This window comes from Ammospiza caudacuta, chromosome 1 (genome assembly GCF_027887145.1).
Source record: "Ammospiza caudacuta isolate bAmmCau1 chromosome 1, bAmmCau1.pri, whole genome shotgun sequence".
NCBI lineage: Eukaryota > Metazoa > Chordata > Aves > Passeriformes > Passerellidae > Ammospiza > Ammospiza caudacuta.
In genome coordinates, this window is record NC_080593.1 from 91,422,732 (window position 1) to 91,434,137 (window position 11,406).

Consider the following 11,406-nt stretch of genomic DNA (forward strand, 5'->3'; position numbering starts at 1 on the left):
ATTGTTCGTTTCTTTTCTGGAATTATATTATATGAGGATTCTCATTATTTTACTAAAAATTAAAATGATGAGTTGGCTAATTTTGTGATTCAAATCAAAGCGGATTTCCAGTGTAACTGTAAAGGTATGGTTTACCGATACAAAGAGGGAAAACCATTCAAAAAACCCCAAACAGGTTTTTTGGACTTTTAATCTTTTTTTTTTCCCTTGCATATTTTAGCCAGAAGCTGCAAATAAGTAATTAGAAGTAAGCCGTGGTTGATAATATTTTTTACCCTATAATAGTGAATTTAAAGGATGGTAAATAAACAGCTACTTCACACCCAGTATAAATAGTTTATAAGAAACATGCATAAATTCCAATCACTCTTTCTACGCATATTCATGTATATATACAAATACGTATTTGTTCATATGAGTGTATTTAAAGCTTAAGTATAACGGAACAAGCCAGAAGGAATTAATTTATGCAAAGTATATATTTGCAACATGTTTAAATTGCTTACTCATTTTATGATCTCAGCTCTGCTATTGAAATTACAAATTTCCTCCTTTTCTAAATAATAAATTAGTACTTTGAGGGAAATGAACGAAAAACACAAGGTTGTTGCAGACTAGTCTTTTTTTATTTACAATTAGAGATATAAATTAGTAAAGAATTCTTGTTAAACAACCAAAGATTGTATAACCATCAACGTTTCAAATAAAAACCAGGCAAAATTTATTTACAAAAAGTTCAGATTTCATTGCAATACAACTTGCATAAATTACTAGAAGCTTTATATCGTTACAAAAATAAATATCAAATTTGTTTCCACTTTGTAAGGACTCAAGTTCTCCAATCACGTCTTTATTATCTCTACTGTATACATCTTTTACAAATAAATTTTACAATAAATCCTATCACACCTATCGAATAGATACCGTGGCAATGAAGTGATCAATTCAAGATATCCTGAGAAAAACAGATCTGTTTTCAAAAGTCACACATACATTGGGGAAACTATACTATACCAGCAAACTCACATATGTCCAACAAAATTCGGGTTTAATAATTAGATTCTGAAGATTTAATAGTGCTCTGTGGTCTTCTTTTATACAGTGGCACCAGATGTGATCCGGATTTAGAGATTTGTTATATATATTAGCTCGGGGAGAGATGATGGCTTGCTGACTTTTTTCAAAGCAATTGTGACACCTACCTGTGGACCAAGGAAAAAACCAGATCATCCAAAAATCCTTCAATTAAACTCTAACACCATTAAACAGGGTGGGCGGGAAAGGAAGTAAAGCAAAATTCTTACTCTTTTAAATTCTTCTAATAAAAATAGAAGTTAGTTGAAAAATATAGGCAAGGTGATTTTTTGTTGTTGTTGTTTATTTAGCTCTAAGTAGTGGAAGTATTCAGAGTGCCTTTGCTAGCTAGGCAAGAGCCAAATCACAGACTGCCTTGCATAAGATTCATAGATTCGTGTCGGTTTCTTACAGTTGTCTTTTTTATTTTAAATACGCAGCCACTGTGTAAAGTCCCACTCAATTTTAGCACTGCCACGTGAGCACAAGCACTCTGTTTCTAAATAACAATACCTTTCAAGGTTTTTTATTTTTTCCTGAAGATTTCTTTCTGTAACTTTTAAGCAGTCCCTACGGCTTTGCCTTACACAAGCGAAGAGTATGCAAAGTGAGAGAACTGTCTAACCTGGCTTGAAAATTAAGACAAACCCAAGAAATAAATGTAGTCATATGGGGTTTCTGAAAACAGCAGAAAAAATAATGTTTTACTTTGTGACCAAACTCTCAAGTAACGAAGCAAGAAATTAACGTTAAGCGAGTCTAGAACTGTGCAGCACATCTCAGACCTGATGCCAAATGATCAGTGTAATAGAAAATGTTCTCACTTACTTGCATTGCTGTGTGATTGCACTTCTATAGGTATGGTTGTACTCCTACTGTGCAGACTTCAGTGGGATCTGTCAAAATATAACCATCAGTTAGTCACAGGACACAGCCAGCTAACTAGATTATACAGTCTGTGTAGGTCCCAACCCTCACTGGTGCACAATTCGCAGCTGGGGCGTTTAAAAGACTAGCCAATATTTTATATTTGCCTGTATCTCGAGTAGTTTTGTAGGATAAGATGACAAGCATATTAGTACAAAACTTTTTCGGGAAAGAAAACCCAAAACCCAAACAAACCAAGAAGCAACCAGTTACAAAAAATGTCACGCTCCGCGTAATTTCACGTCCAAGGTCAGCAATTATCTGAACCCAAAGTTGAAAAAAACCCCGTGAGAATACTGGAAACAAAGAGAGTCAAACCAGTTTGTCAGGAAAAAAAAATTACAGGCAATGACACCAATGCTGTCTGGATAGCTTTGTGTGTAGTTTCCCTTTTTTAAAAAAGAAAACTACTTTCAAAGCTGCATCTGCAGCCTGTGAGACTGATCTAAAAGTCGTATTTCACATTTCCTCTCGCGGTTCTTAGGGGCAGGTACCGATACGACGGCGGGACGCCGTTTTTAATCCCCAGGTTATATGAGTGCCCATCTTCACTCTGGCAGCGGTGGCACCGAGCTCGCTGCTTTTTCCAGAGAAGGTTTCAGTATTTACAGCGCGCAGGGGACGTTTACTGGTCGGGGGAGGAGGACGAGGGAGAAGGGGGAAGAAAGCGGCAGAAACAAGTCACCTACCTTTCTTAGAGTCATAGCTAGAGGGCCTGTAATGTTGTTCTAGCTGGTTAGTGATCGTTTTCAAAGAGTCACTGCTCTGTTTGTGGACAGAGCTGGCATTTAGGACAGTCTGACTTAGTCCCTCGTTTGAAGCCACTGCTGCCGAGTTGTATCTCAGGATTCCCTGGCTCTGCAGAGCGTTAAAGTTCCCATAGTTTGTATAATTGCTATAAAAAGGTGAGGTGTAATAAATATGCCTCCCCAGGAGGGAGGAGGGCGAGTAGGCAGCGCTGTGCGGGGCGGAGGCGGGGGTGGCCGAGGAGAGCGGCGCGGGCTGGCAGCCTTGGCCCAGGGTCTGACTCTTGAGGTCCGAGGTGGCGATTTCGGCCAGAGACCAGAGCTTGGGCTTGCTGGCCGGCGTCGGGGGGCCGGGGGAAGCGCGGGGCCCCAGCGCCGCCTTGCCAGCGCTGCGGGCGGCGTCGGCGTGCGGGTGGCCGAGGAGCGGGGCCTCCACGGCCGCCAGCGGCGAGGAGGTGGCGGGCTTGGCCGGCGGGTCCCGCTCCCCGCCGCCGCCGTCGTCCTCCTCGATGTCCTCCTCGTCGTCCTCGTCGTCGTCCTCTTCCTCCTCCTCGATGTCCTCGTACTTGTCTTTGCACTCCGAGCCCGACTCGCAGAGGGGGTCTCCCGCTCGGCAGGGCAGCTTCTCGCCGTCCGATTCGGCGGAGCAGGAGTGGTCCGTCAGCGAGTCGACTTGCAAGCTGATCCCTGCGGAGGCCCGCCGGGCACAGAGAGGCAGTGAGGAGGGGCGGCAGAGCAGAGCGGGAGAGCAGCGAGCCCCGCCACCGCCGCGCCACCGCTGCGGCCGGGCAGGCTCGAGCCATGCCGGCCTTTTCCCGCTCCCAGGAGCATCCATCCCCACGGGCCGGCTCCTCCGCGGCGCCCCCCGCACCTCCCCGCCAGCCGTCCCCCGCCCGCCTCGGTCACAGGCGCCGATCGGCGACAAGTGACCGGAGCAGCCGGACGGGACGGGTTTGGGGGTCGCTTTTGTTAAACGCCGGCCCCCTCTCCTGCCCCGCTGCCCCGCTCCCGGGGGACTCGACGGGGCGGGATGGAACCACCCCGCCGGGGCCGCAGGCACCCCACGCCTACCTTCGTCCTCCGCAGAGGTTTCGTTGCTCTCGGGCATCTTGTCGGGACTCTCCTCCTTACTCCTCGCCCCGTCGCCTTCGTCGTCGTCCTCGTCCTCGCTCTTGTTCCGCGGGGCCCAGGTCATCTTGTTCTCCTTCTTGAGCCGCCGGCGGGCGTTGGCGAACCAGGTGGAGACCTGGGTGAGGGTCATCTTGGTGATGATGGCCAGCATGATCTTCTCGCCCTTGGTGGGGTAGGGGTTCTTGCGGTGCTCCTGCAGCCAGGCCTTCAGCGTGGCCGTGGCGTCGCGGGTGGCGTTTTTCCTGTACGCGGGGTCGTTGAGCTGGTAGGGGTAGGCAGGGCTGCCGTACGGGTGGTAGCTGATGGCTCCGGTCATCCCCGTCGTATGGGCGTCGTAAGGGGAGCCCTGGACAGAACAGAACGGTGGGATTGGCAATTCGTTATTGCTGATAGCCATTAGTGAGTTGTCAAGGCGAGATCGGCGGTTATATTTGTATTTCCCCGGGATGGTGTCTTGTATCCATATTCTATGAGGGGGAGTAGCAGCACCCAAAGGCCATTAAGTTACAATTCCCCCCCTCCTTCCTCCGCCCAGCACACAGACACAGGCACACGCGCTTTTAATCTTTCTGGCTAATTTCAGCTCCTTGTAATTGAATATTTCCCAATATAATTTTTGAACCGCGCAGACATTTTAAAGGCCCTACAGGTAGCGTCTTGATATCAACATTTCTCTCAAAGGTTCAAAAGATGTTTCCTTTTTTGCTATAGAAAATACAACAAAGCAGCCACTTAGCAATTCACTGCACTAATGCATTGCAAATCCAATTTGCAAATCAGAAGATATGCACCGTTTCGAATTGTTCAAATGCGATGTAATTAGCATTTTAATTCGCTCTTTAACGTTTAAATTGCGCTTATTTAAGTCTGCATAATGCAAGAAAAGTTAAAGATATCCCTAAGAAACTCGGTAACTTTCAGCACGTCTCTGTACCCCGCAGATCGGAGAGTCATAGGCTCAACATCGCCCAATATCCCCCACAGTTCACAACCTCGCTGCAACTTCCAGCCACTCGCCTACTGCTTCTCGACAGGAAAAACAAGAGAGACCCTCAGATTTTTTTATACCACCCAGAATAAAGACTACACGACAATTTATGCACTGTGTTATGAACAGACGGAAAGCAAGTAGTTTCCCTGTCACTTTGCAGGGAGAGAGAACTACCCCGCTGCCATCCTCTCCTAGGATATCGACAGCGGCTCTAGCCTCAAATTCCGAGCACAGGTCTTTGTGTGTACGGACTAGATATGTGTCTGACTCTCTGTGTGCACGCGTGGTTATAAAACTATATAACCATCTAGACGTGCAGTTTATTTATATAGTTTATGGTTTTATTTATGTACTTTATGCACAGAACACACACAATACGCAATTGCAACTGCTCCTTAAACTAATAAGAAGAAAGTGAAATCCGAAACTGCGGCCACTACGACCATTTTGGGTTTAAGCGAAGCTCACAGATCGCAAACAGATGCTCCTTTTCATTCCCAAAATCCAGTTAAACCATTAGCACAAAACACACTGAAAGTAAATAAAACCACACGGGGATAAAGCCCCCAGCGCCTCTAAACACCGACTTAAAAGAGAGAGAGAAGAAAAATTAGGAAAAAAAAAAAAAAAAAGGAAGAAAAAGAAACCCTCCCTTGTGCTATCACTGCGAAAAGAAAAAATACATATTAAAAGAAAAAAAAATAAGAAGGAAAGCCTGGGACACACAGACACGGGAACGGGGGGCAGAATGAAAGCATCCAACCCAACCCAGCTGGCCGAGACCATCCGTATTCCCTCAACCAAAGCGCCCTCCCGGCTCCTCAAACCGCGCGGAGAGCCCGGGACCCAGGCCGGCACCGCGCCTGGCCGGGACGCGAAGCGGAGCCCCGGCCCCGGCCCCGCCGCTCCGTTCCGCTCCGCTCCTCTCGGCTCGGCTCCGCTCGGCTCCGCTCGGTGCCGGCCGGGCTGCGGGGCGGCGCGGAGCGAAGCGCGGAGCCGGCAGCGGCGGCGGCGGTGCGGGGAGCCCGCTTGTGCGGCGTGGTGTCGGGGGCTGATGGTGAGTGTGTGTGAGGAGAAAGGCTGAGGATGATGAGGATGAGAATGCGGATGCTAATGAAGAAGGAGAGAGTTTCTCTTCGGTAGTTACCATATAGGAGGGGAATCCCGTGGCGGGGTCTGTGGAGTACTGGAGCGGGCTGGTGAAGCCTGTGGCCGCCGCCTGGGCGGTGAAAGCTGCCGATCCCGGGTAAGGGCTGAACGCCGATCCCGACGAAGACCTGGCCAGCTCCTCGCTCCTGGGGGCCGCCAGCGCCGACGCCCCGTACGCCGGGCAGGAGTACAGAGCCAGCGAGCCGGGGGGCTGGTAGAGGTAACCCTGAGGATAGGACATGGCTTGCACTGGCGTGCACAGGAGCAGGGAGGGGGCGAGGGTGACCGGCCCTGCTGCTGCCGCTGCTCCTGGCGCTGCTTTCGTGCTCTCCCTCTCTCCCGCCCGCCCTCCCGCTCCCTCCCTCCCGCCCTCCCTCCCTCTTTCTCCCTCCCTCCTTCTCTCTCTCTCTCCCCCCCGCCCCCCCCCCCCCCCCGATGGCTCTGTGCAGTTATGTAGAGAATCAGAATTGTTATAGGCTCCCCCCCATGCGCACCCGATCGGAATAAAAACAAACAGGAGGAAAAAAAAACCCAAAAGAAACCTCCAAATGGAAAATTAGTAGGAAAGGTCAGAAATCTATCCGGGAAGGGAAGGGCATCTGGGAGAGATGGAAGCACAGAGGGTTAATAAAAAAAGAAAGAGAAAGGGAAAGAAACAGAAGGAGAGAGGAGGACGGGGGGCGGGGAGAGGGGAGAGAGAGAAGCGAGACCCCGAAATCAGAAAAGTGGCTGCTGCATATGGAGTTCTCCCAGTCAGCCAGCCAGCTCCCCCAGCGCCTGCGAGCCTGTATTTTGGGGGAAGTATAGAGTCTGGAGTGAAGAGTTGAGGGAAGCAGCACTCGAGTTTCTGAGGGACATTGGAAAACAGAGCTGTCCATCACCGCCGCTCATCTGCATAGCCCGGCGGGCCCGCCCCCTCCCGCTCCGGCCCCGGCCCCGGCTCCGTCTTCTCCCGCGGCCGGCAGGCAGGCGGGGAAGGCAGCAGCGAAGGCAGGCAGGCTTTGTAGTGCAAGGCAGCCTCTCCGGCTGCGAGCACGCCGCTGAAGCCAAACCATGATGCTGCTCATCAGCTCCTCTCCGGACTCGCGGAGCCATGAACACTCTTCCGCGCACTCTCCATTACACACCCTCTCTCTCTCGCTCTTTCTACATCCACAGGGGCAACACAGAAGGACGCGTACAAGGGATATCTGCATCCCCTCCCGCACGCACTCTCCGGAGCGCTGCAGGCGCGCACACGCGTGTGAGATGTGCGCGCTCGCACGCGTGTGTGCGCGCAGGGCCGGGCGCGGCGGAGCCGGGCAGCGCGCAAGGGGAGAGCGAGCGCTTGGTAAAAGTGCTGCCCTATATGGTAGGGAGAGCAGCAGCTGCTCAAATCAGCAGTACAGGAGCGCACTGTCCCTGGCAGCGTGTTTACAGTTTTGTAAGTTGCCACAAACAGTGACGATCTAGTCATGCAGCGCGTTTGCACGTGAAGGAAAAGAAAAAATCCCCCCATCTTTCTTTCAGTTCTGTTCTTCCTTCGCTGAGGCGCGGGCAAGAGGCCTGGGTGACTCCTTCCGGGGGGCTATCTGCATTGTCCCCTCACCCCTTCCTCCTTTTGGCAGATCAGATAAATCTCCTGGAATATAGTATCTATGTAATTAATTTCTTCTGCCCTCTCCCTTCGGCCCTGGACACTTTCAGCTTCCAGCCAGTGCCAGCGCTGCTCGGGCCCGGGCGCAGGAGGACGAGGCGGAGGCACCGCTCTTGTCTCCTCAGTGCAAGCCTAAACACACTCGTCTGTGTGCGCGTACATTTCTTTAATGGTTGGTCCAGAAGGTCCCTCCAGAAGCCGGCGGCGAGCTGCCCACCCTCAAGCTCTGCCCTTTGCTCCCGGGACGAGTCGCGGTGCCCGCGGTGCCCTGTGCCGGTGTCCCCCTACCCGCGGTGGGGCCGGGGCTCCCTACCCGACACCCCTTCAGTCCCACAGCCCCGGGGCACGGCGCTGGGCCCTGCCCGTCCCACCCAGCCGCTGCAGGGGCCCAGGCGTGCTAGGCCGCTCCGCGCATCCCGGTCCGCACCTGCGCCCCGCAGCTCCGCCGTGCGGAGCGGGATCGGGGTCGGTCCGGCACGCAGGGATGGGGCCGCAGCTCTGGAAGCCACCGCGCTTCCCACAAGCCCTTCACACGCAACCTTCAGCAGGTTACCAGTCCGGAACGGCCTCATTAATGTTGTTTAGGTGTTTGGGAAAAAAGAAAAAAAAAAGTTAATGAAACTGTGTTTTATTTTCAATATTTATGAGTGCGCACTTAAATGAAGTTGCTTGACATTTATGGCCGAGTTCTTCGTGAAGTACCTCGAGTAGTTTCAGTCAGGTAGGATGGAGACGATGCCGGGGAATCGGTTGGCCACCGGCAGGAGGGGAGATGGCAGTAGCTGAAAAATTGCGGGTGTACAGAGCAGCCTATTGTTAATCAATTAAACATGCAGCTGATAAAAAAAAAAATACACTTGGAGAAGCGGTTTCAATAGCTTGGCGCACACAGCGGGGAAAATGCCGTGCTGGAACTACGGTCAAACCTCGGGATGTGTAAAGTGTCTGATGCAATCCAAGCTTTCCGATTTATTTTTCTATCTCAGTTTTTATTTCTCTCCTTTACTCTCCTCATTTTCCGTGAAACCCACATACCAGTTTACCCCTGCCGCTACAAGCAACAGCAGAGATCTGGCCACCAGACATACCGGATTAATTCCTATCCAGATCTATCAGCTGGCCTGTAGAAGAGGCAACCCTTAAAAAAGCAGGTGAGGGGGAGGAGGTTAACACCAACAGGTATTTCTTGTCATTAACTCCCGACTTCCTGATAAGAGAGTGATAAACAACTGGTAAACTCAGTGCAACAGATTACAGAAAAGACATTTGCTTCCCTGCTTGGTGACTAATGCGCATATATTAAATAAAAATAGAAACTCTAAAAACAAGGGCTTTATATAGAACATATTCATATTTCAGTATTTCTATGGAATAATCGATATCAGGCGACTACATCTGAATAGTCAATTGCTGTGTTCCGCAGACCGATTTCTAAGTATATGAGCTCTGCTTCTGAAAGGAGCAGCAGCTGGAGAGCCGAGAATGCAAAATTAATTATAACATTATAAAGTCATACATGAATCTCTCTAAGTCAACCTGCACGCCTTGCAAAATGTGCTATACTCTCTGCATTTTTATTTGGGAAGCTGTTCTTTTTCCAGGAGAAGTGGTGTTTATCTTCGCGAATTGATTGCTTTTAGTTCTTCCTCTTTAATAATTAGTGGAACAATACAGATTGGGAATACAATGGCCGTTGTGTTTACATTATAACAGGGGATTAATGCTATTAAGTGAGTGTTACAGTTATGACCTGGGAAGAGTACTTAAATAAATACCGTGATCCCCAGAGAACTGATGTAATTCAGCGCGGAGTGTGTGTAGATACGCACAGACACACACGCACACACGAGAGATACAAATCTCCATGCGTATCTACACGCATAGCCATATGCTACACACTTTAGGTCTACGTGGCCATCCGTGTAAAATGTAGGTGCTGGTTTTGCCTCCATCTGCATGCCTTTCCTCTACGAGAATAAATTTTTGTGATTTTAGTGTGAGGAATGTTTAAATCAGAAGGAACGTTATTCCCCTTCCTCCAGACACATAGAGCAACAGATTATATTTCAGATGTTTTAATTTGTGCAGTCCAAAAATATTGTTTCATATACAGAAACAGGGTTAATTTCGCAATCAGAGATTAATGGAGTAAAATATTATCATTTCAAAGACAAGTTCTTGCGTTGATTTGATTTGCATAATTTTTGTATGGCTTCAGAAAGGAATGGATTTAGCCACTGCGAGGAGCCGGTATGCATTTTATTACAAGTACACCACTAATTTGACTCTGCACAATGTGGAGGACTAATAGCTGGTGGGGTCATTTAAATGTAGCTGGCGAAGGCTTTGCAGTACACAAACCAGAAAACTGTTTCAAAAACGTTTCTAAACAGCGATCAGTGTCTGTATTTAACTTCTTCTCGGAGTTATCTCTGTTTGATTTGAATGCCTTTCGCAGGGAAGAGGTTTTTCATTTGCTTGGCTCCACCGCCGAAATCTAATTTTCCCACAGTACTACCCGTTACTAATACAAAGCCGTCTAACTTGCGCTGTTAAACACCAGAATAGTATTACATGCACTTTTTATTGGTAATAACTGTGGCAAATTAACATGCCTACACAGAGGCATTAAGACTTTGCACACTGTGTTTTTTATTTTAATAATCTATTCATTAGGCAGGGTTTACCTTTCCAGATTTTAAACTGCGACCTCGCCTCGTCTTCTTTAATTCAGTTTCTTCCAGCAGAGCGGAGAAGGTAGACGAGAGCTCCCCCACCACCCTCTGCTATCGCTCATTGCTGTCCCGGGAGACAGGTTTTGCGTTTTGTCATTTATTAGCTACGTCTCCTTGCGCCAGTGACAGGGGCTGAAGTTTTAGGGCGGGTGAAGTTGAAAGCCCCGTCTGTGGGGATGGGGCTCCTGCTGCCTCTGCCCGGCATTCGGGCGTCGGCCCAGGGGCCATGCACTCCGGACCCGCTCCCCTCGGCTTTACACAAGTGAAAGAAGAAGAAAAAGCATAAAAACACAAGCAAGCCTCGTTGGGGTGAAGGAGAGGTTTCCCTCCCCGGGACGGCTCCCTGCGGCCCGGAGAGGCGCACACGCCTGTCACCCGCACAATGCCAATTGCCCAATTGTCGTGACACCGGTCACAGCAACTTTTCAAGCAAAGAGAAGTGGAACTTGGTGGGGTTTGAAGATGTAACACAATGCGCAGCTGAAACAGTTTCCTGTGACATAACCACACAATGGTCTGGGAATGCTTTCTCCTTTCTCTCATGAAATGGGGGACCGCCACCATCTCCCGGAGACAACGACGTTAAATAATAGACTATTGTATTTAAAAATAACAAATGACACACGCGTACTGTGCAAGCGGAGTTGTCCGGTTTTCTAGTAAAAGGAGCCCAGTTTACAGGGCTCCTTCCCAGCGAGGTGCCTTGCGGGAGCGACCCGTGCGAACGCGGGGACACGGGGTGCGCTGGGCGAGCCCTTCTGGAGCTGTTCGCGGGGTCAGAGAGAAGAGCGGTGAAAACGGCGAGGGAAAAAGGAAAAGAAAGAACTTTTCTCTGGCCGCCTTCGGGATGAAATCGTTAGTTCAAGCTGCGTGTGGGAGGGGGCGCTGTGGCAATGGATTCTCCAGCGCTCCCGAGCACTTGCAGCGGAATTGTTCATGGAAGATCCTTCCCTGACATTTCTTTTAGTATTTCGGTCATTACTTTTATTAACACTGTTATCTAACTTCCTCCCGTAA

At 49.5% G+C, this 11,406-nt stretch overlaps 1 protein-coding gene across 1 annotated transcript; it reads right to left on the reverse strand.

Annotated features, from left to right (window-relative positions):
• Positions 1-696: 696 nt before the first annotated feature.
• Positions 697-6,259, reverse strand: IRX2 (iroquois homeobox 2). Its single transcript, XM_058814351.1, has 5 exons — positions 6,017-6,259; positions 3,819-4,224; positions 2,691-3,434; positions 1,903-1,970; positions 697-1,202 (listed from the first exon to the last, which is right to left on the reverse strand). The coding sequence occupies exons 1-4, from the start codon at positions 6,257-6,259 to the stop codon at positions 1,927-1,929; spliced, it is 1,437 nt and encodes a 478-aa protein (XP_058670334.1). The 3' UTR covers positions 697-1,202; positions 1,903-1,926.
• Positions 6,260-11,406: the final 5,147 nt, after the last annotated feature.